Genomic DNA, 24,576 nt, shown 5'->3' with positions numbered 1-24,576 from the left:
CAGGATGTTGACGGTCTCCACGCCCAGCGACGGCAGCGGCCGCAAGCCCGGGGTGCCGAGGCTCTGCAGGCCCGGCACGCGGATCTGGCCGATGGGAATACAGGGCACCACGCCGCTCAACTCGGCCACTCCCGCGGGGCTGGGGGTGCCGGACACCTCTGCGACGGGGTCCCCGGCGAGGCCCACAGTTCTGTGAATCACATTGACCGCAGGGATCGTGAGCTGCATGGGCCCCGCCTGGAGGGGCACAAACGTGGAGTAGGTGAGGCCGGCGGGGACCACGTGGATCCCCCCGACCGGAACCATGTTGTACGGTGTCCTGGACTGCTGCTGGGAATGCAGAGGGAGGTGGCTGAACAGGTGAGTCTGGGGGGAGGGCAGGCCCGGAGGCGGCTGGAGGGTCGCGGGCTGCTTCTGCTGCTGGGCGTCACGCTGAGGCGAGGCCCCCGACGGCGCCTCCGCTGCGGGGTGATGGCCGCGCTCGGCTGCAGGAGGGGGCGCTCTCGCAGATGCCGCGCTCTGAAAGACAGCAGACAAACCCCCTTTCCAGCACGGATGTCTCGGTCGCTGAGCCAAACTGCTAGCATAATATCTATTCTTCCTCATGAGGTGAAAGCATGTATGTGTGCATAAAAATTACAGGCTTGCTAAAAAATGAGGTCTTCAATGTAAAAAATGAATTCCCAAGTAAAAATCTATTATGCCTGTAATGTCTAGTGCAAGTAACAGCAATGCGCTGCATAGGATACTTTGCACTTTTGCAAATTTCCTCTCTCCTTTCCTTCCCTTCTCCTTCCCTCCCTCCCTTCCCCTTCCTTCCCTCCTCCCTCCCCTTCCCAAGTTTAGGAAATGTCTACTGAAAACCAGATTTCCAGACACGGGCAGGTATGTAAGTCATTTTGGGATAGAAAAGCGGAGAGCACAGTGACCAATTCCTTCCTTCCTCCCTCCCTCCCCTTCCCCTGCCCTCCCCTCTCTCCCTTCCCCGCCTCCGTTCCTTCCCAAGTTTGTGAAAGGTCTACTGAAAACCAGATTTCCAGCACTGGAAGGTATGTAAGTGATCTGGGGATAGAGAAGCTTAGAGCACAGGAGATAAGTCTGGAAGTAATGAGAAGGGTAAGTCTTGCCAATCTCCCTCTCCCCAAGATTATCATCTAAATGTTCGATTTCTTCTTGGTGACAGCTACATTACAGAGCTACATTAATTTATAGACTAATTTAACTTAAACATCAAATCTAATTTAAATGTCAATGCAATTATGTTAAACTATATTAATTTAGACCCAGTCTATAGAAACCTGAGCTTTCACAGACTTTTTAGTTTTCTCCAGTGTTATCTAGCAAACCAAGAGCTGCCACATTGGGAAGTAAACCCTATGGCCATTGTCAATGCGTACTAGACGTAAGAGAAGGTAAGAGACGCAAGAGGTCAGTGGCATGAATATGTCCGTCACAGAACTGAACCTTCCTCATGAGCCACCAGGGGTGAAAGCACACGAAGGGTGGCTTTCTACAGGCCCGGGTCTGGCCCGGAGCTGGTTCTCTGGCAGGAAGCTTTCCTAAGCCGTCACAGCAATTTCTTCAAGCAAAGTGAACTTCTTGATACATATTTTTGGGTCACATTGACTTTGCCATAGAAACTGGTGGCTGTCGGGTCGACAGGGGCAAAGTGCAACGTGTCTGGATAATTTCGTGCAAATCTATCATCTCAGTGCCAGTGGAAAAACAGCTCAGGGCAAGCAAGGGGGTAAATAGGTCCCAAGATTCAAGTTCCCAATAGGAACATACATATGTCTACAAAGTGAGTGTATTTCTAAAGAACCATTTGGTTCTTTCACGGATTTAGGATACAGTGTGTGTCCTCTGATTAAAATACCTAGCAAGAATCCGATGGGCATAAATGTCATTTGCCTTTAAATAGAACCAAAAATTATGTTTAAACCAACTGAGCCATAAATAAAAAATTTTCAGTACATTGTTTTCTTAAGCCATTAGGATTCCCCTGTGGGGAAACCATACGATAAAACATTTACCTGGGTTAAAGTAGTGTTCTTTCCTGCCACAGAACTTCCCAGAGTCTCTTCCGCTTCAGGGTAGTCTACAGACATCTGGTGACACGGGGACCTGGGCACAGCTTCAGGGGACCTGGAAGAGTCTGTGGGAGGAGCCATGTCTTCTCCGTCTTTGGCAGCGTGCTGCCTGGTCTTCACCGGAGACTCTGTCTGCCTGCTGTGGTCTGACTGCACCGCGCTAAGTACGGTCATCTTGGTGGGCAAGGCTCTGGGCAGAACGTCCATCGGGTCCGCGTGCACCCCAGAAAAGCAGTCGGTGATCCGGATGTCCTCCTCCGCACCCCCAGGGTCCTGGAGGCCGCCTCTGGATGGAAGATGCTGTGGGCTGGCCGTAACGGACGGAGCTGCTGACAAGACAGATTCAGCCTGACTATCTTCATCATCATCTTCGTTGTCGTTGTCGTCCTCATCCGGGCCATCCGATTCTTCAAGGTCATAGCCAGACCGCTCGAAACCGAATCTTTGCTTTTCATCTAACAAAAACAACCAAGAGGCTATGTTATAGCTATATTGAGCATGTGGACACATGCAGCCTTTTATTTATTTTTTTATAAGCTTAGCAATGCTGTGAGGACTATAACAGACAAGGGCTCTACCCCCAGAAAGCCTACAGTTTAGCCGAGGAGGGTGGTTCGGGGAAGATTAAGTCGGTCAGGCCAGGAATCAGAGAAGCGAGGCGCTGACAGAGAGTGGCATGGCCAGGACACTTGTTAGGGATGCAGAATGTGAAATGGGCCTCGGAAGGTTAGACAGGCAAGGGTAACATATCAAGGAAATCAGAAATAAAGGCCTCACTATTCAAGAAGATGGAAAGATCTAAAAAAAATTTGATAGAGTTCAATACAACTCTTCTTGAACTCTAGCTACTTCTCTGGATCTCTTTTGAACAAATTAAAACAAAAGCAAAACAAACTGATGGCATTTGGATTTGTAAGCCAAATAATTTTATTTGATAATTATATCAAATATGCGAATTAATACTTGGATAGTATTTTAGACAGGTTTCCATTGTCCCCTGGGTACTAATATTCTCTAAGACTTAAGACTTCTACCATTTTTTTTTTTACTACGAGAGGTGCTAAATTGTCCTGTCATTTTTTTTTTCCTATGATAATCCAACTCACTCCTCACAGGAAGAGGAAACATTAGCCAATAAAAATCATTAGGATCCACCTCATAATGTCACATGGGACTGTGTTTAACAAAGAAGACTCAAGGATGTCCAGGGAATAGTTTCATAATTCTCATAAGTTTATGTAGAACTGGATTTAAAATTTTATCTGTTCAAAATCTTACAAAATGAGAGGTTCTTTCCCTTAGAAAGGTAATAAACTTTAAAAAGTTAAATGGATGAATGCAAAAGCTCTCCCCTAAATCTTTGGCACTGAGCTATAATAAAGAAGGTATCAGAATGTGTTCGGCTTAGCTGGGAAACGTTCTGTCATTTAGACATACTTTTAACATTCTGTATTTTTGTATACTTTCCGAGCAGAAAAAAATATAGAGAAGTAAGCAATCGGTTTGTTTCCTGCATAGTCCAAATGGCCTGCATATTAATTTCTTTTACTACTCCTTCTACATTACAAAGGTATGTTCTTAGAGAAAAGTCTCAAAGGATCGACATCAAGCCACTGGAGGGTGATTATTTCAAGCGGGTGGAATGGATTAGAACTTTTATCTTGTTTGTCTCAAGCATGTTACTTTTACAGTTGAAACATTCAAGGACAAAACATTTAGGTTACTTTAATACATGATTTCATATGCTTTTGGCTAGGAGGGTTCTGCTTCTTTTGCGATAAAATGGCATGAATATACAGAATCCCACCAGATGCCCGTGCTAGAGACAGAATGGGTGATTTCTGGGTAAATGCCCTGACTCCTGCCTCATAGGTAGCTCTCCTACACCCTAGATGTTTGAAATTCTATAATTGGAGAGTCATTATCAATTTGCTACAATGGTGCCAAATCAGAGATCTTTTTAGAGACTGAGGGGAAAGTGGGAAGAAGGCCAAAGTCATGAGACGACCTGGGGGAACAGGTTACCGGACGGGGGGGCTGACTTTCCCAGAGGTCAGCCTGGCTCCAAAGTCTGACGAGGGTAAGATGTGCTTTACCCTAAAAATTATTGCTCTATTTAAAAAAAATATGGGCCCAATTTCATATTTAGGACTTTTTCAATGTTCCTGGTAAAGCTGAGGTCCCAGTCAATCAAACATTCCAAACTGGAAGCAGAGACGGTGTCTGCAGGAAGAGAGGAGACAGAAGCCAGCATCATCTAGGGTGTGTGCGATGGGACACTGGCCGGGAGGGTTCAGCTAAACAGCCGACAGGCTAGTCAAGGCCAAGTACGGACTGGCAGCATTGTGTGAGTCCTCTGAGGCGACACTCTCCTGCAGGCTCTATGCCATGAACCCCATTCATGTCCTCATAGGAAAGAGTGTTAGGGACCCACTGTTGTCCAGATCTGGGGGACAGGAGTGGTAGCCACAGGGAAGGGACAAGACATTCCACCTGGATCCACTTCCTCTCTCTCCCCATTAGGGAAAAGCACTGTGAAGGGAAGGGCACAAGCACTGCAGCCCTCAGGAACCCTGTGAAAACTCACTGCAGTGGGGAACGGGTTGAACAGGAGACAAAACACAGCTCTACTCCTTGAGGAGGGACAAGATTAGCAGCTGAGTCCCCCATAACAGCTGACGGAGTGGTTGGAGAACACAAGTGCCACGGTCCAGAAACCTAAGAACATGGCGCACGTGGAAGTCTGAGGCTGAATCGGAACACAACAGCATCCTGTCCTCCTCCTCACCCCTTAATGCCAAGCTAAGACCTTTAAGTGACAGGTAAGAGCCAAAAACTACTGGGAGAGAGATCAGAGATGAACAGGAATGTGCAGAGTGACCCTCACTGAGACACCTAAAACTGGGACTGATATGGGCATTGCTCTCCTAATCAATCCCTCTTCCCCTAAACACAAGTTATCTCTGGAGGAATCTGAAGCCTCTGGTGCATGGAGGCTTGCCGTAGCTACATCTCTCTCACACCCAGCCCCACTCCTAACTAAAAAAACTCTTAACGGCCACACTAAAGGCCCATCAGGAGAGGCATACCTGTTAAGAGGCAGGAAGCCTATTTACAGTCTCCACTGTCTTACACAAAATGTCTAGCTTTCATAACAAAAATTACGAGACACATGAAAAGGCAGGAAAAACACATAGGCAGAGGAGAAAAAGCAATCAGAACCAGTTGGATAGGACACAGATATTAGAGACATCAGAGAATTCAAAATAATTGATGGGTTAAAGGCTTGTGGACAACCCACAGGGTCCACTGGGAATTTCAGCTGAGAGATGGAAACGAGAAAGAAGAATAAAATGAAATGCTACAAATGAACAACAAAGTAACAATGACAAAATGGTCAACACCAGAATTCTCTGCTCACTGGAAATAATTTTCAAAGATGAAGGAGAAATGCAGAGTTTGTTAGAAAAATATAAACTGAGGGGATTCACTGCAGGCAGACCTACTTGACAATAAATGTTCAAGGAAACTCTTTAGGCAGAGAGGATATTGCATCAGAAAGGAATGTGGATCTACACACAACAAAATTGAAGAGTATCAGAAGTAGAATAAAGGTGCTTTCTATAAAGTTTTAATAGCTCATTCTGAAGACAATTCAACATCTGCAAAGTGACAATGTACCGTGTGTTTACAGCATTGGTAAATGTACCTGGCATGAAAACAACAGCACAAATAATGGAAAGGAGGTATTGTGAATATACTATTACAAAGTCTCTAAGCCACATATGAACTAATGTAGCATTATCTGAAGGAGGACAGCTAAATTTTTAAAAAAGGCATAAATAACAAAGTCAAGGAGGAGATAAAATATAAGTAGTACAAATAACAAAATATAACAATGTATAAATAACCAGTTAAGGAGGAGATAAAACAGAATCATAAATAAATGCTCAACTGAGTCATAAAAAGAAAAAACACTAAATTAAAAATATCCCAGGTGGCAAGATGGTAGATTTTATTCTACTACACGAAAAATAACATTACAAGGAATTCAGGTCTAACACCTGAGTTAAAAGAGAGAAATTGCTAGACTGGATTAAAAAAGCAAGTGTCAAGTATACATACTCTATACAAAAAAACCTTTTAAACTAGAAAGGCATAGGGGTGCCTGGGTGGCTCAATCAGTTAAGCATCCAACTCTGGCTCAGGTCATGATCTCACGATTCATGGTTTCGAGCCCTGCATGGGGCTCTGCGCTGAGAGCTCAGAGCCTGGAGCCTGCTTTGGATTCTGTTTCCCTCTCTTGCTGCCCCTCCCCTGTTCATGCTCTGTCTCTCAAAAATAAATAAACATTAAAAAAAAAACAACAACCAGGAAGGCATAAAGAGATTGAAAGTAAAGTTTGGAGAAAGATATACCTTACAACATTAACTAAATTACAGCTGGAAAAAGTATACCAATATCAGACAAAGTAGATTTCAGAACAAAGAATATTATCAAGAATGAACAGGGACATGACATTATGATAAGTGACATACAATCCTAAATGTGTTCCCCTCAACTAAACCAGAGCCTCAAAATAAGTGAGGCTGAAACTGAAAAATGTAATAAACCAATCCACAATTATAGGTGAAGACTTTAACACCCCACTGTCAGTAATAGATGGGACAAGAAATCAGTCACAACAGAGGAGACCTGAAAAACACTATCAATTAACCAGTCCCTGCTGACAGTTCTAGAACATTCCAACCAACAACACACTATGCTTTCCTTATAAGTATACATGGAATGTTTTAATATGTTGCCATATTCAAAGCTACAAAGCAAACCTCAACATATTTCAGTTAAAAAAAAGTCACTGAGTATGTTTTCAGATGAAAACAGAATTAAACTAGAAATCAATAACTGGAAGATACCTGAAAATCTTCCAAGATTCCAGACTTACCTAACATAGTCCTATATAATCCATGGGTCAAAGAGTAAGTCTTAAAGAAAGGTTAGAAATACTTTGAGGTAGGGGCACCTGGGTGGCTCAGTCAGTTAAGTGTCTGACTTCTGCTCAGGTCACGATCTCATGGTTTGTGAGTTTGAGCCCCGCATCGGGCTCTGTGCTGACAGCTCAGAGCCTGGAGCCTCCTTAGGAAACTGTGTCTCCCCCTCTCTCCGTCCCTCCCATGCTTGTGATCTGTCTCTCTCTGTCTCTCAATAATAAATAAAAACGTTAAAAAAAAAAAGAAATACTTTGAGGTAGATGAATATACATTTTTTTAAATTGTTTACTTTTAATTTTAAATTCTAGCTGGGGCTCTTTGGGCCCCGAAGGCTTCAACCGAGCCTGGGTGGCTCAGTTGGTTAAGCGTCCGACTTTAGCTCAGGTCATGATCTCATGGTTTGTAGGTTCGAGCCCCACATTGGGATCTGTGCTGACAGCTCAGGGCCTGGAGCATGCCTCGGATTCTGTGTCTCCTTCTCTCCCTCCCCCTCCCCTGTGTGTACACAGGCATGCACATGTGTGGGTGTGTGCACGTGCAGTCTCCCTTTCTCAAAAATAAATAAACATTAAAAAAATACAATACTATTTAAAATAGCACCAAAAGAATAAAATACTTAGGTATAAACTTTAAAATGTGCAGGATTTGTATGTTGAAAACTACAAAATACTAGTTAAAGAAACCAAAGACCAGAAATAAATGAAGAGATCTCCTATATTCATAGATAGACTGGAAGTTTCAATAGTGTTAAGATAGCATTTCTCAAGAATTCAATCTATAGATGCAATACACTTTCATTAAAAATCTCACAAAAAAAGCTCAGTTAAGCATCCGACTCTTGATTTTGGCACAAGTCATGACTTCAGTTTGTGAGTTGAAGCCTCGCATCAGGCTGTGTGCTGACAGCATGGAGCCTGCTTGGGATTCATTCTCTCTCTCTGCCTCTCTCTCTGCCCCTCCCCAGCTCGCACTCTTTGTCTCAAAAGTGAATAAACTTTAAAAAAAAAAAAAAAGGTAGCTTCATGGAGAAAGGACAGTCTTCTCAATAAATACTGCTGAAATGAATGGACATTCACATATGAAAAAAAATGACACATACTTTGTATCTTGCACAAGAACTCAAAATTGATTATATATCTAAGTGTAAACTGCAAAACTGTACAAGTTCTCAAAGAAAACTATAGAGGGGCACCTGGGCGGCTCAGTCGGTTAAGCGTCCGACTTCGGCTCAGGTCATGATCTCACAGTTTGTGAGTTTGAGCCATGCATTGGGCTCTGTGCTGACAGCTCAGAGCCTAGAGCCTGCTTCTGATTCTGTGTCTCCCTTTCTCTCTGCCCCTCCTCTGCTCACACTCTCTAAAAAAACCCAAACATTTTTTAAAAACTGTAGAAAATCTGTAGCCTTAGAGTAGACAAAGATTTCTTACACAGGACACCAAAAGCACAATTAAAAAAAAAATGGATAAACTAGGCTATCTAGACATTAATTTTTTCCTCTGAGAAAGAGACTGCAAAAAATAATAAAAAGACAAACACAGAGGGTGAGAAAACATCTGCAAATTACATTTTTGACAAAGAAATTATATCTAGGATATGTTTTTAAAAGTATCAAAATTCAACAATAAATACATACATATCCCACTTAAAATGGTCAAAATTTCTGATTAAATACTTCACCAATACTTTTCCAGATATCTGGAAAGCAAATAGCATATGACAATAGGCTCAATATCATCAATTGAAGAAATTAATACTGCAATGAAAAACCATCGGACACCTGTTAGAATATTTTTTAAAACTGTGCTGGTAAGATTGCAGAATATCTGGACTCCATACACTACTGGTGGGATTGGAAAATGGTGCAGGCACTTTGAAAGGCAGTTTGACAGTCTTATAATGCTAAACCTATACCACCCATATATACCAGAGATTCCATGCCTTGTATGAAACCAGGCAAAAATGGAAATTTAAATTTATATAAAAACCTATACGTGAATGTCTTTTAAAAAAATTTAGCATTTATTCATTTCTGAGAGACAGAGCGCAAGCAGGGAGGGGGAGAGAGACACACACAGAATCCAAAGCAGGCTCCAGGCTCTGAGCTGTCAGCACAGAGTCTGACGCGGGGCTTGAACTCATGAACTATGAGATCATGACCTGAGCCGAAGTCAGACACTTAACCGACTGAGCCACCCAGGTGCCCCATGAATGTCTTACAGCACCTTTAATCATATTTGCCAAATACCAGCAGCAATCCAGGCCTTTTGACTGGTCTCTGGATACAAACCATGGCTCATCAATACAATGGACTACTACCTAACAATAAAAAGGAATGAGCTATGGATAACTCTTAATCACCTTATGCTAAATGAAAGGAGCCCAGCCCCAAAAAGCTATTTATTCTATTATTCCTTTTACATGGCGTTCTGGAAACGAGACCAGTGGTTGTGAGGGGTTGTTGGGTAGGAGAAGCAGTTGTCTGTAAAGGAATGGCACTAGGGCAATTTTGGGGTTGACAGATCTGTGGGGGTGGACACACCATTCTATGCATATGTCAAGGACCACCATACAGTGAGCTGTACGCCATGAAGTGAACTTCATGGTATGTAAACAGAAGCACAGTCAGCCAGGACATGGGGAGAGCCTAAGATAAATGCAAGCTGAGATAGATGACCTAACGGAAGCACAAGTGAGCCACATACCCACTATGTAGGGATGGGAAGAAGGTCCCACCCTTGGTGACCTTAGCAAAGAGGGTGCTGACCAGGTGAGGTGAAGGCTAAAGACAACAAGAATTGCACACAAATACTGCGCTGTAACTTACATCTGTCCTTCTCGGTGGGTTAGGATTTCGAGAACTGGCTCACTGATGAATACGAGAGCTGAACAAATATGTAAACACACTGTAGATGAGGACCAGTTTCCTCACTCTGGGAGAAAGAAAAAGGAGGAAATAGGAAATGCTAGAGTCAACTGTGGTGCAGGCCTGGAACTGGAAATAGGTATGGACTCATGTCTCACTCACATATATGGCATACGTGTGTGTGTGTGTGTGTGTGTGTGTGTGTGTGTGTGTGTGTGTGTGTGTGTAAGTAGGAGTTAGCACATGCACATATACTTCCTAGCGCTATCCATTGAGAGGGCTCAGAAGCAGTGACAAGTCAGTAGCGGTGAACACACCACCCAGCGAGATCTTGGTTTCTAAATACCATTCTCTAGTAAAAAGAACCAAAGGCCCTTGAAAAAATGGGTCGATTTCAGGGTTGAAACATCTGTGGCACTAGAAAATATATATAGAATAATATCCTATATAATAATAGAATAGAATATATAGAATAAGGAAATTCTTAAAGAAAAATAAAGATGGGGCATTTTGAAAGGGCACAGGAACAGCCCTCAAAGGGCTCTTGGTGGCCAGGGAGAACTTGAGCTATGCACAATAAAAACACGGTAACACTGATGATAACCCAAAGAATGAAATACATATCCTTGAGTCCACAGTGATGTAACTGAATAAAAGGATGAAAGGACAAATGGAGGAATGGTCACTTCTCTCTGCAGAAACATTCCAATTAATAAGTTAGAACACCCTAGTAACACCCGAGGCAAGATCTACCAATGTAGAAATAGGACATGTGCATACTCTCAAAGCATCGCCCATAAACATTTAATGCTTAAATCAGGACCAACAGTAAGTTTACAGTAGAGAGTCCTGGAAGACGTCACCTTAGCCAAGTAAGAAAGGTTAACATGACCAATAACACCTAGTGACATAATGTACCTCCCGATATCAAACACCAAGAAAAGTACAACCGCCCTATGGCACCTTCCTAATACCGCCAACCTCAATCCCACCATGAGCGTACATCGGAAGCCCCTGAAGTGAGAACATTCCACGAAAAAAACTGATCAGTATTCCCCACCAATGTCTAGGTCACGGAAGACAACAGACAGAGGAACACGTTAGCAGAGTGTAAGGAGGCATGACCACGAAGCGCCTTCTGAAGGCGATCCTGGGACAGGAAAGGACAACGGTGGAAAAACTGGTGAAATTCAAGTCAGTTCTGCCCTTTAGTCAGTAATGTGGAGCTGAAGTGAGTCTCTTAGGGTTGGCAAATGTCCTGCGGTTAGGCAGACGCCGACACAAGGGAAGGCTGGGTGAAGAGTGTGCAGGAAGTCTCTGTGCTCATTTGCTGCAGGCTTTCTGTGGGACTAAAGTAATCTTGTGGAAAACTATATAAAATAAACAGTCTGCCAATACTCCAGAGTCTTTACTCTGTCAACACTAATATTCTGTCTCATTCAGATGAGTGGGCATGAAATCCATCTCCCTGCTGTTCTTACAGTCATAAAGACTTTTTTCTTTCTGCTGGGCATTTTTTTCTTTCTCACTGTTTAATAAGAAACTATTAATTCTTGAGACCAAATCCAACACTTCTCTTGGTCAATTTATTATTTTTAATTTTAATGTTTATTTTTGAGAGACAGAACGCAAGCAGGGGAGGGACAGGGAGAGAGGAGACACAGAATCTGAAGCAGGCTCCAGGCTCCGAGCTTTCAGCACAGAGCCCAATGCGGGGCTCGAACTCACAAACCTTGAGGTTGTGACCTGAGTCGAAGTCAGATACTTGACTGACTGAGCCACCCAGGTGCCCCTCTGTTGGTCAATTTAAAAGCACAGGAAATTTCTTTAAAATATACCAGGACCTACATACACATGTTAAATTTTTAGCACCCGAAAACTGTTCTTATTTTGTATCTTATACCTATTTTTCCATTTCTTGGTTAATTGGGCATAAGGCAACTAAATGGCTCTACTCTGGTTCTGGCCACCTAGACATTAGGAGAATCTGGCTTAGCACGTCATATAACCCAATCTTATTTGACCGTAACTAAAACAAGGACTAATTAAGGATGTGACATTTCCTCAGATAATAATTTTAAAAATGTAAAATGCAGTTAATTATTTTAAAGCATCAAGCCTACAGCTCACAAGGGTCAGGGCTGAGATTCAAACCCAGGTTATGTCTGGCTCCCAGGTTATGTTTGCCCTAAACATTACACATTCAAATGTCATATTGAAAAATCTAACTACAGAGTGATGTGAAAGGTCAACAATAAATTAAAGAAATGAAGCTAGCTTATAAATATGTAGGAGCTGAATATTTATAGGCACACACATTAAAAACCTTATATAATTATTTTGATTATGACTAGTAGAACATATAAAATGCCATCCACAAGAAGAATGTAAACTAATAACTTAACCTTTCATATTTCACAACAAATACACTGCAGTTTATATTTTCAGTGTATGCAATTTACGTGAAGGATTTAAAAAGAACACCATACACTGCTTAATGGAGTAGGGGGGAAGACTACTTGGCTCCATTTCAATTAGATTTTGTCCCGATCATGCCAAGTTTCAGACCAAAGTTGGAGATATGATGGGTAGGAAGCCACACAGGGTAGTTTTTCGGAAACTTCATTTCTCCCCGGACAGAGCCACAGGCCTACAGCTTGGGAGGACTCAACAAGGGCTAGGCTTCCTTTCTGTGGATTTCCTTCCCCAAGACAAGGAGAGAGTGATGTGTACCTTCCCGCATGCACTGTGTCTTCAAACTCCCGAAGGGGGAGACCACTGTCCAAGTTTGGAAACCTGAAAATGAATTCTGGATCATTACCTACTTGTTAAACAGGGTTGATACCCTAGGGTGATAGAGGAAAGATAAAACAGAGAGCTTAAATGAATGGAAGACAATGGCATCCTTTTTAAATATCCATAGCACCAAAGCTGAGCCCACCAACTCTGTTCTCGTTTGGATTCGTGCTAACAAAAGTCATTTTATGTGACTTCGCGTTCCCCTTAGCCCTGCGTCTACCCCCAAAGACTAGGACTATGGCATCAGAAGTTGTGGTGACATAAGACAAAGACGGGAAAAGTGACTTGTCTGTGATCACGAGCCGGCGAGGACGAGAACACAGACTCGTTAAGCACTCCGACAACTTACATTTATGACTCTGTGGTGTCGCTCATTTTGCTGTCGCATGCTGCACGGGGTGATAGCTACTACTGCAGACCATGCTGAGCACCTGTTATATTAGATGTTGGCGAACTACGGCTGCTGGGCGGGCTGCATGTGACTTGCTGCCTGTTGTCATCGATAAAGTTTCACTGGCACATGGGAGGCTCACTGGTTTACGGATCATCTAAGGCAGCTTGTGGCCACGGCCACAAGTGCTAGTAGTCATGACAGAGACTATATGACCCACAAAACCTAAAATACTATCAGGCCCCTTCCAGAAAAAATTTGCCCATGTCTATATTCTGCTGTCATATTGAAATCTCACGAGCACCCCGTGGCAGTGGTGAGTATCAAATTCCCCTTACACAGGGAGGTTCAGAGACTTCCACACGGCTAGGGTGCATCAGAGCCAAAATCGGAAACCGGGTTTCCATGTATTTAGGGATCCTATTGTTATGCCAGTAAGATGTACTGATTTCGTACTTTTCTTACAACTGTTCTTTTGTTGGTGTGTACGATATAGACTGGAATGCTGCAGTGGGTGAAGCCTGGTGCTCACCCCTCTGCATCGGCCAGGGACTCCGGAACGGATATAAAAAAACCGGTACCTGTTCCCAAAATCCTAAATGCATGGCCCTTAAAAGCCCTATTTCTTCCTGTTTTTTCTGATACTCCATAAAATTTTATGTGCGTGTAAAATTAACTTTATTTTCTGTGACTTTACATTCACGAGGGAAAGGAGAGGTATTCAGCGCAGCAATCTTGTTCTTCAAAAGTATGTGTTTCGGTAAACTCACATGGAACACTTTCCCTAAAGAGATATTTCAAAGTCCCCTGCGGGCTGGATGAAGGGTACCCTGCCGGCCCATAACTGCCAGACAGTGACACCTGCTGGCAGGTGCGCAGACTCTGGAGAGGTCAGCACCACCCCCTCCTGATCGCACTCTCCTGCAGTAATCTGTTTCCTTTCTTCTCATGTGGCTAGAAATACTTCTTGGAGACCCAGACAAACAACAGCAACAATTGGGGGAAAGTTCTCTTAAAGCCCGCAACTACTGCAGTAATAAACTTCGGTGTTATTTTGGGTGTTTTTAAAAAGATGAGAACATCACGAAGAATGTAATGGGCCAGAGTTTAACGTTTTCCTTTAGGAAGTAATCAAAGACTCCTATCTGGGCCGTTCGTTAGTGACATGAACACTTCTTTACCTTAAATATAAATCTTAAGAGCTATTAGGGTTTCACGTTGCACATGGACATTTTTCTTAGGAGCAATAATGTCTTCCAGCAAAATCCCAGGGACAAAAACATACCGTACGGGTTTCATGTGGACAGAATTTCGTTTAGCGAAACCCACTTCAATTTATTTTAAGGGTAGATGTGCTGCCGGGTTTAAACTCTGCCGCTTAACATCATTTTCGTACACACATTCTCGTATACTTCTGCCCCAGCGAGAATCCCTTTTGCAGCTGCACTTTGCCTCACTGAATGGCTCTCCCAGTTTGGCAGCTGAGGGCACATATTAACATACCTAGCACTGAGGTCCGGCACTCTGTTGACAAAAACATTCTTTGGATCAAGGCATGAAAGCAAATAGCCAGCAGCACGGTTTTTGACACAAAAGGTGAAAAGGAAAAAGTATTCACTAATACCCCCAGAACACGGGCACTGCATTCCTGAGGCGGCGTCACTTTGCACAACGAGAAGAATATGAGGTCTACGTGCAGCTGGTGGGGGGGAATAGACTTTTCATGAGCACATACTGTAATTACAGCTCGGGTTGCTAGTTTTGAGTGAAACGGAAACTTCTTTAGAAATGTCAAATGTCCGTATCTTATTTTTTTAATCTTTAATACATTTTTTTAAAGTTTATTTATTTATTTTTGAGAGAGAGATTAAGAGTGAGAAGGAGGGAGACACAGAATCCGAAGCAGGTTCCAGGCTCTGAGCTGTCGGCACAGAGCCCGACATGGGGCTACAACTCACAAACCATGAGATCATGACCTGAGCTGAAGTCAGACGCTTAATGGGCTGAGCCAGCCAGGTGCCCCGTGCCAAATGTTTATGTTTTGATGATTGGCTTAGAAAAATTTGTAATTCCTCCTGCTTCATTCAAAGTAAATGTTTCCTAGCATCTGTCCATTTAATCACCTTGGACATTAGCACAAGAATCAGAGGATAAAGCGGGCAGCCATGTAGCCTGCTATTGCTAAGGGTAGGAAGGATCTAAAATATCAAGGGTCTTCAGGCCTTCATCACACCGTCGTTTTCACACTGATCTTCAGCACGTGCTCTTTATCACCCAGGGAGCATGGGTGTGACCGTGGTGAAGGACATTCCGAGTATCGTGTTGGTTGGCACAGAAGAGAGGAGAATGAGTTTAGGATAATTAAAAAAAAAAAAAATTGACAATAATGCCAGGAAAAGAAATACTAAAGTTAAGGAGAAATAAACCTTGAGTAAACCTTTGGTGAAAACACACAAAATGACAAAGACATAAAGGAATAGCTAAACATATAGCATAGGAAGCCTTGGACTTTTTCCAGAAGGCCACAAGCTGGCCAAGACATTACCAAATGGTAACAATGTTTAAGAAATAAATACTCCAGGAGAGCTAGGGTGGCTCAGTCCATTGAGTGTCCACTCCGGCTCAGGTCGCAGTCTCACGGTTTGTGATTTGAGCCCCACATTGGGCTCACTGCTGTCAGTGTGGAGCCTGCTTTGGATCTTCTGTCCCCCTGTCTGTCTGCCCCTCCTCTCCCTTCTCTCTCTCAAAACAAAAACAAAAACAAACAAAAACAAAACCCCACAAAAACCAAACAGAAAGAAAAGAAATATTCTGGTGACATACTGTGTAGTAATTCTGGCCTTTCTGAGCCTTCACTACATTTTGGTGAATGAACGGAACCTCAGACAGGGTGTTTTTTGGTAACAACCACATGTGTGCAACAGAAAAGATCCATTAAATGACCAAACCCCTAAATTTCCCCTGTAAACCTAAACACACTACTCTCAGGATAGGTTTTTGGGTGTTATTCTGGCAAAGCCTGGCATTTAGAATCCAGTCTCCCTAAACACCACCGTTGTGGGTTCCATTTTCCTTTAAAACGATTGACCCCATTTCTCAGATGTCTGAGGTGTTTGAGATTTAAAGATACGCTGCACGTTATCACCCGTCCTGTGATCGGGCTCTGTCTGTGATGTTTGTGAAGGTCAGATCCCCTCCTGGAGGCACCATAGGACCCCACTGCCCGCGCGGCTCCTACACTGTTAAACCAGGAAACCCGACACGTGGCTATCAAAACTGCGCGGGAACTTAAATCAGTATCCAGAGAAGGCAACGATGCAAATTTTCATTTGATCAAGCGTTGACATTTTAGATGAACGGGTTCCCAAAAGGCATGGGGCTCCTGAATCTCGCTACTCAGTTTTCTTTAATCACTATATTCTTTAGTAGGCATCTATGACCTGTCAGCATAATTAGTGACAAATGTCGACTGGAAAAGCTAGGTGCCAAAGGACAGTGAGCTGGTTGGGTTTACTTAGTTATTTCTGACTTCCACTTTTCACCTGGCTAGACTACCTGTCTCCTGACGACTGAGGCTGGGTTGGCAGGAAAGGCATCTGCGAAGCCACTATAATCACTACCTTTTTGAATACAGGCAGGAAAGCTAACCGTGCTAAGTGCCGTGACACCTTACTGCCAGCCCAGCCCTCCGCATTTTGTTGAATGGTCACTGTGAACACGCGGCAACTGGAATTCCAGTGTGGCTTCTGACAGTGCGCGTGCACAGGCTTCCTATGGGATTTCTGTTCGATTACAAGTACGAGAAGTGATACCAAGACCCCCGGATGCCACAGTAGCATTTGATAAAGCTGCTCCCCACCGAAGAACAAAGACAGCAAGTTCTGTGTGAAAAGACTCTCCAGAGTACAATTTTATCACTTGTTTTCATCTGCTGGGCCATGAAGACAGAGAATACGTGATCAGGGAGGAATATTGAGAGGGGTAGGGGGTCCTAGGTGGCATCTAAAGTCGCAGAAGGAACCACGGCCATGCGTCTGATCCCTACGAGGGGGAGACCACCCTGTGTGGCCAGCGCGATGGGAAACCCCAGCGGGAGTGGAGGACGCAGAGAAGCGAACCTAGAATGGAAATCACTCGACACTGACCAGCCTCAGACCCCCGAGCTCCAGTCTACCAGCAGGTGTATGCTTCAAAATTTAAAACGGCAGTACATGAAAACACCAATTCTCCTTCCTAAGTTTCTACATCTCAGCCACAGCATCTCCTACAAACGTATGCCTAGTAATTTGTATGTTTCCTTCGGAAGGGAAATTGACAGTAAAAGTGAAACACTTGGTAACAAGCTGTGACACGTTATCATATCCTTATGGATTTGAGAAGGGCAATGTTTTCAAACATACAGAAACCTTAAAACGGGAACAAATCAAGCCCTTACCTTTTAGGACAGTCTATTCTATGGGGACACTTCTATACCAAAAGTGATGCTGGGTCAGAGTAGAAATTAATTCCAGGGGAAACAGTGCTCCCTAATTTAATAAATGAAGAACGAGATGTCTATATTAGTTGTTACACATTTATACGCATACCTGCAATCGGATGTCACAAGGAAGAAGCCACACCAGACTTTCCACCCAAACTTGTAAACTCCATCTTCAGGGGAAAGAGGGACACTGACGGGCTGAGGCACTCTCTTTACAAAAACAGCCTTCCAGAAAGAGGCTCTTGCTCTGTTATTATTGTTGCTGCTGAACAGGACCATCCACTTAATGAAATCATACTTCTTTTAGTCACCATGGTCTAATTTCTCACTATGAAATAAAATCGCATCATGGGAGGGGGAGGGGGGAACCAAAACCAAAACCAAAACCAAACACAAAAGCTCAGCAATGAAAATTCCAGAGTTACAGATCAAAAGCCCCATTATCTTTTCTTTCCTTGTTTCAAAAACATTTGAAAAAATAATCTGGATTGAAAGACGAGTGTATGTGGGTCTAAGGAGGCAATGGCTTTAAATGACTTTCGATGACATAAAACAAAATTTAAACTTTTTAAGTCTTTGGAACACTTTCCACATCATGGAATGTTTGAGAGGATAAAAATACTGGGGCGCCTGGGTGGCTCAGTTGGTTAAGCATCTGACTTCAGTGCAGGTCATGATCTTGTAGTTCGTGAGTTCGAGCCACGCGTCGGCCTCTGTGCTGACAGCTCAGAGCCTGGAGCCTGTTTCAGATTCTGTGTTTCTCTCTCTGTCTGTCCCTCCCCCATTTGCACTCCGTCTCTCTCGCTCTCAAAAATAAAAATAAACAATAAAAGTACTAGAATTTTTAAGTGTCACAACTTCAAGAAATTGGTATAAACTGCCACAGCAGAGGCTCTGAGTCCATCTAAGGAAAAATGAGCATAGTTGTCTGGAATGACTCCCTTGCGGGGTCTGACCCGCCCCTTGGTGCTGGTCAGGTGTGCGCCCCATCCGACTCTCACATCCTGTCCCAGTCACATGCTTATCAGCCCCCCACTCTGCTCTGCCAGCCTCAGAGGTTCTGCCCAAACAACTCCTTCGGAGCAGAATGCACCCTCTGTTAGCGCCCGTACTTCGCTCATGAAGAAGCAATGTACGGGTGGATGAGCCCCCCACCCCTTCTTGTGGGACACCCTCGGCGGTCCTTCTGCAACCAGCGAGGCATCTCAGCTCCTTCCCTGGCCCCAGCCTTGCAGAGTGAGCCTTGCTGAGTCTGTGCCTCCCGGGGGCGGTGCCTGTGCAGCTGCTCACGGGCTAAATGCATAAATGGATGCGTCCATGAGAAAATAAACCTTTCTTCTCCGGAACTATTGAAAGAGAGAACAGATCTTCACCAACCTGGAGTGACCATTACTAACGATGAAAAGAACGGAATCGTCGGAAAACTTGAATTACCTTCTAGTCTTCTGATCCAATGGCCGATAAATAACAAATTAACAAATGCCATCATCGCCTCACCCTGACCTAGGTCCACCTTGGCCATGTCACGTAAACACTGCTTACAGGCGAAGGCGTTAAACGTTGTTACTAGGGACACCACCACAGCTGAGTGAAGGGATTTCACCGGAAAAGAACAGGTCAAATTCTAAAAATAATAATAATACGGAACCATTTTCTGACGGATTATAGGTTATCGTTTCCCCCAGTCCTTCATTAAATCAGCAACTATGTACTAGCTGTCACTTGCCAGCCACCATCCTATGAAGCTGGGGGATTACAGCAGTGGACACAATAAACTGTGTGTCCTCATGCTGTATTTTCTAATTGAAAGAAACAGATGGTAACACACACACACACACTCACACACACTCCTGGCAGTGGTGAGTGCAATAAGGGACTAAAAAGGCAGAAGAGAGAGGGGCAGGAATTGCCGGCAGTGAGAGAGGCGCTGTCTGGAAGGGGTCAGGAAGCCCTCCCTGATGCTGCGACACTGAAGGGCGCGATGAGCTAGGTCCGGCAGGGGCGGGGCCGGCTAGGGAGAGACCTCCTGAGCAAGGTGAGTGGGCTGGAGAGCTCCCCAGCAGAGGGCAGAGCGGTGCTCTGAAAGGGACAGGAAATCTCTAGAGGGTTTTAGGCAAAGTAATGACGTAATTAAAACAAAACACTGCGGCGGCTGTGCTGACAGAGTCTGTGAAGAGGCTGGATGGAGTTGGACCCAGAGACCAGTCAGGGTCTCGTCCAGGCGATTTCGCAGGGGCAGTGACAGCTCTGGCCAGGGGTGGGCAGTAGAGGTGCTGGGCTCCCAAACTCATTTTGAAAGAAGAGCCAAAGGGTTCAGGGGTAAACCAGAGACAGAGGGTATCGAGGATGACTTCGGGAGGTCCAAGTTAGTAGCTGGGGGGCTGGACCAGAAGAGAGGGGAGGTGTGCTTCTGAGAGGTGAGGGGGTGACAGGGAAGTCNGGGGGGGGAGGGGGGAGATGGGCATGGAGGAGGGGCGCTTGTGGGGATGAGCACTGGGTGTTATATGGAAACCAACTTGACAATAAACTATCTGTAAAAAAAACAAAAAACAAAAAAACAAAAAAAAGGGAAATTAGGCCACCCTGTAGACATGCGGCACCCACTGCAGCTTCTGGGCTCGCTCCCCTCAACGCCCAGGCAGCTGAGGAACTGTGAAGCCAGATTCCCCGGCTAACTATCATTGATTTAATAGAGTGGAACTTCTTTTCAAAGAATAATAAGACACGACCATAGGACAGCAATGAACAAAAACACAAAGATTGCAGGCAATCGTTCATCCAATCTGCCCAAAGTTACGCTCCTACAATATAAGGGACTTATGGGTAAGGCTGGTGTAGAAAAAGAAACTGTTCTAGAAAACAATTTAAAATTAGAAAGCAAAATTAGTTTTCTTGGCATCTCCACACGAGGTGATGCTGTTCGTGCAAGTGCAAAACACCAAGCAACCAATCAGCCGCATGCTATCCACGGATGTAGAAATGCATGTCACACGAACTGAAGAGAGAACCCCGATGTTCAGTTAGCGTCTGGCTCTGTGAGGGAGAGGACTGGAAATAGTGGCCTGATGTGTAATGACTTGCTTAGCTATTTTTTTTTTCTAAAAAATACATTGAATTAATGAGAAAGACTTGAAGCAAATATGAGAATACATAATAATCAGCTCTGGTGTGAACTCATGGATGCATGTAATACAACTCTTTGTAGTCTTTTTGTATTTTGAAAAAAGAATCAAAATATTTTTATACAAGCACACTAGAATGAATGGAAAATAAGACCACTGGTTTAAAACAACAATTCTTTACTACCTGTATACCTATATTCCAAGCCCATAATAAAGCAAAGGAAGAATAGATGTGTTGGCATATTCATTAGGAATTGTGAGGTTTCCAGAATGGCATGGCACTTGGCAAAATCCACCTGTATGCTACGATTGACTATTCAGTAAAAACTGTGAAAAAACCAGAGTACACTACTCATAATCACAGGAATTTAAAAAATTTAACCAAGAGGAAAACAAGTAAAATACCAAGTTTTATCAGAAGACCTCTCCTGAATACGGAATTAGAATATCAAGTTTGAGTTATAAGCCAAACCCTGCTTCAAGTGCTTTTGGGACAAGCTGAGGAACAGAAAAATCAAGAGTAGATGCGTAAGTCCATCTGTCAGCCAATGTAAACAATACATGATAACTCATGAAAACCACACTTGATTTTCCTATGCAAATTTAGAATATAAACACTACCTTCCTGTAACTTTAGAGGCTCTTTTGCTGAATTTTTATAAGACAGAGAGATCTTCTTCAAGAAGTAAAACCTGGAGGCGCCTGGGTGGCTCAGTCGGTTAAGTGTCCGACTTCAGCCCAGGTGATGATTTTGCAGTTTGTGGGTTTGAGCCCCATGTCAGGCTCTATGCTGACAGCTCAGAGTCTGGAGCCTGCTTCAGATTGTGTGTCTCCCTCTCTCTCTGCCCCTCTCCTGCTCATGCTCCGTCTTGTCTGTCTCAAAAATAAACACTAAAAAAAGTAAAAAATAAAAAAAGTAAAACCTATAAATGAGTATATATGGTAATAATACTTTGTACACTTACATGTTTTTCAGACATTAGTATTTCACATTTCTGCTTTGTACCTTTTCTAGTCTATGGGTAATAAACTTGCTCAAACTTACTCATTCCTCCTAGTTTTTTGCTTCTGAATGACTCAGCAAAATAGCAATACAGCAAAGAATAACAAAGCAAAGGAAACAATCTATTCCCTTCATTATGGTAGTTCACTTACTGCATGATGACTAAGAGCAGAAAATAAACCAACAGTCTGTATCAGAAGTGAGTTATAATTAATTCTATTAAATGTGTCAATGTGCCAGTGTCTTTAAACAAAGACAATACATAGAATTCAATTTCTGGCAATTCAGAAATCAGCTTTTAGTAAATAAGGTCCTAGGACAGAAAAGTTACCTATACAGTAATGTGATATGCACTTTTCAACCCTGCTTGCCAGGAAGTTACCCCAAACATGTATCAAAGCATCGTAGGTGTCTAAAACACTTAACAAGCACCTTATTGTCCTAAATTTGTTACGATTATCTTTTTCTCTATCAAGGATGTATCAGTTTATTCCCAAAAAGGAGTTAAAGGCAATCCTTTCCATGTGCTTAAAATACTGAATCATATCAGCTGTACCGCTTAAAATGTGAGTCACTTCCTCTGCATATTTAGAATTAAGTTCAGGCTGATTCATTTAGTGCGCTACTGTTAGCTGGAATTAAAAGCGTTTGACTTTTTACCTATATTTACAATGATGTGCTCACCACTTACTCTTTGCGAATTTTCTCCATACCAAATTAATGCATATTAACTGAGACACAGCAAGCAGGTAAATGTCTAAGTTAGGGCACTTTTCAAAAACAGGAGGACTTTTTTTTTTTTTAAGAAAATGTATCTCTTGGATAAGTTCTTGGTTTATGTAAAAAAAAAGTCTTACAAAAAAAGAGTTCTACTTTCTAGTTAGAACAGAAAAACGGGTTTATTTTCCCTCAAAATTGGTTAGAGATAAACACTTAGATTTGTTAACTCTGTTATGAAAACCACCAGCCAACTTTTTCAAGATGACCAACATTTTGGGGAAGCAAACAAATGTTGTAATCCACAAACATTCCCAGAGTGGCTGCTATGCGCAAGGCCCTGCTCTAAGGGTTGTCAGTGCAGCTAGGATAGCTCAGTCATTACTTCTGCTCACGGTCTGCTTAAAAATCTCCAGGAGGGGGTGAGGTCAGCATGTAAATAATCCAAAAACGAGGCAGAAAGGGAGTCCATGCTTTCAGAGAGCGAAAATACGACAGGAGCTGAGAGAAGAGAAAACTTGTTTCCCACAGCAGGGGAGGGGAAAATCAGAGAAGCCTTCATGGCAGCAGTGGATCTGAGCTAGACCTTACACCCAAGAATGATTCTGTCCAATGCGCATCGGGAGCCACGTTTTGCGTGGGGGTTGAGGGCGGGGTTTTAAGGGAGGGCTGTATAGGTAGAGAGCCGGATCAATGTCATGTAAGCAGGAAAGGTACGCAGTAGGGCAGGTGAAAGAAGGAGATGAGAAAGAAGGGTGGTGAAGTGGGTGGACACCAGACCCTGAAGGGCCATGAGGATATGAGCTCATCATTTATTCGGTCGGCAAATGGAAACCAACAAAAGATTTGCAGCAGAGTGGTATGACCAGACACATGCTTCAGGAAGATTAATTTAACATCTGTGGGCATGGATGGATGGGAAGGAAGACGAATCAACGATGGGAAAACTGAGTAGAAGTCGACTGTATAGTGTGAATAAGCGGTAATGAAAATCAGAACTAAGCAGGATCAGTGGGGACGGAAAGAAGAATATGGATGCAAAAAAAAATAGTACATCGTAAATAGCATTTATGAAAAATATGGAATAAAGCCTTACCTGATTCTTCTGTATCTTGTTCATCTATTAAACCTACTGAGACGCCTAAATCCACACATTTCTTGCTATGTGTCTTGGACTTCATGTGTTTTGTCAGATTTCCTTAAGGGAAAAGAATGTTTACTAAGCTTATGTAGTATTATTTTGCAGTGGCATTTGTCAACACTGGCAAATTCATTCCTACTTCAAGTGAAAGCACAGACTGTGGTTATACAATTCCAGGACTAAACTTTAGGCAAAATATTGGAATCTGTATGTTGGAATGACCTTGTTATTTATTACTAACCACTTCCCTTTTCAAATCTACTTGGATAATGTCTACTTGAGCCTTTGGTGTCTCTTCTGCTGCCCTTATGTAGTTTTTTAAAATGTTGGACACATATTCAATTTAAAGTCCCTTTTGGATAGCACTAAGATCTGTCGTTCCTGGACTCCAAATTCTCTCCTGCTGTGCCGCCTGGATCTCACTCATGCTACTCTGTTTCCTTGCATGCTTTTTAGGTTTTATTGTGAGCTCATCTTCAGCAAGACTGTTTTCCATGGAGTCTTAAGTACGCTGGGTTGCAGAAATATCTCTACGGGCCAGTTTTCCAGTTGCTTCTACCTGGGACTTAAGGTTTCAGACCTCTGATTCTAGACCAGTTATTTATTTATTTGTTTTGCATGACATAGGTATGGGGTTTTGCTTTTTAGCAGATACGTTTTCTCCCACCTGGTCCAGAGTCCCTGGACTGGAGCGCCAGGCTTATTTCAGAGGCCTTGGACTCTATTCCAGGATTAACATTAAAATCGTTGGGTTGTGGGCATATATCTGGCTTTGCTGTCCCCATGAATGCTTTTATTTTAACTTCACATCCTATTTACTACTATTACTACTATTACTACTACTACTACTACTACTACTACTACTACTACTACTACTGTCTACTCACCATACTAGTATGGAGTTTCTTTTTTATTTGTTACCTGAGAATTTACTTTTTAAATTTCAAGCTTGACTATCTATTAAAAACTACATTTGTAT

The 24,576-nt window shown here is 43.1% G+C and overlaps 1 protein-coding gene across 1 annotated transcript in view; it reads right to left on the bottom strand.

Moving 5' to 3' along the window:
* HIVEP1 (HIVEP zinc finger 1) overlaps positions 1 to 24,576 on the bottom strand; it is a gene marked incomplete at its 3' end in the record, with an annotated part of 157,454 nt that continues 132,878 nt past the window's right edge. The window contains exons 7-9 of the mRNA XM_077769980.1: positions 23,553 to 23,654; positions 2,034 to 2,545; positions 1 to 519 (exon numbers count right to left, since the gene is read on the bottom strand). Coding sequence (XP_077626106.1) covers positions 1 to 519; positions 2,034 to 2,545; positions 23,553 to 23,654 — 1,133 coding nt within the window. The remainder of the gene's footprint in view (positions 520 to 2,033; positions 2,546 to 23,552; positions 23,655 to 24,576) is intronic.

This window comes from Crocuta crocuta, unplaced genomic scaffold, assembly GCF_008692635.1.
Source record: "Crocuta crocuta isolate KB4526 unplaced genomic scaffold, BGI_CrCroc_1.0 scaffold24, whole genome shotgun sequence".
NCBI classification, from domain to species: domain Eukaryota; kingdom Metazoa; phylum Chordata; class Mammalia; order Carnivora; family Hyaenidae; genus Crocuta; species Crocuta crocuta.
The sequence above is the reverse complement of the archived record's forward strand: the minus strand, read 5'-3'. Positions and strand labels throughout refer to the sequence as shown.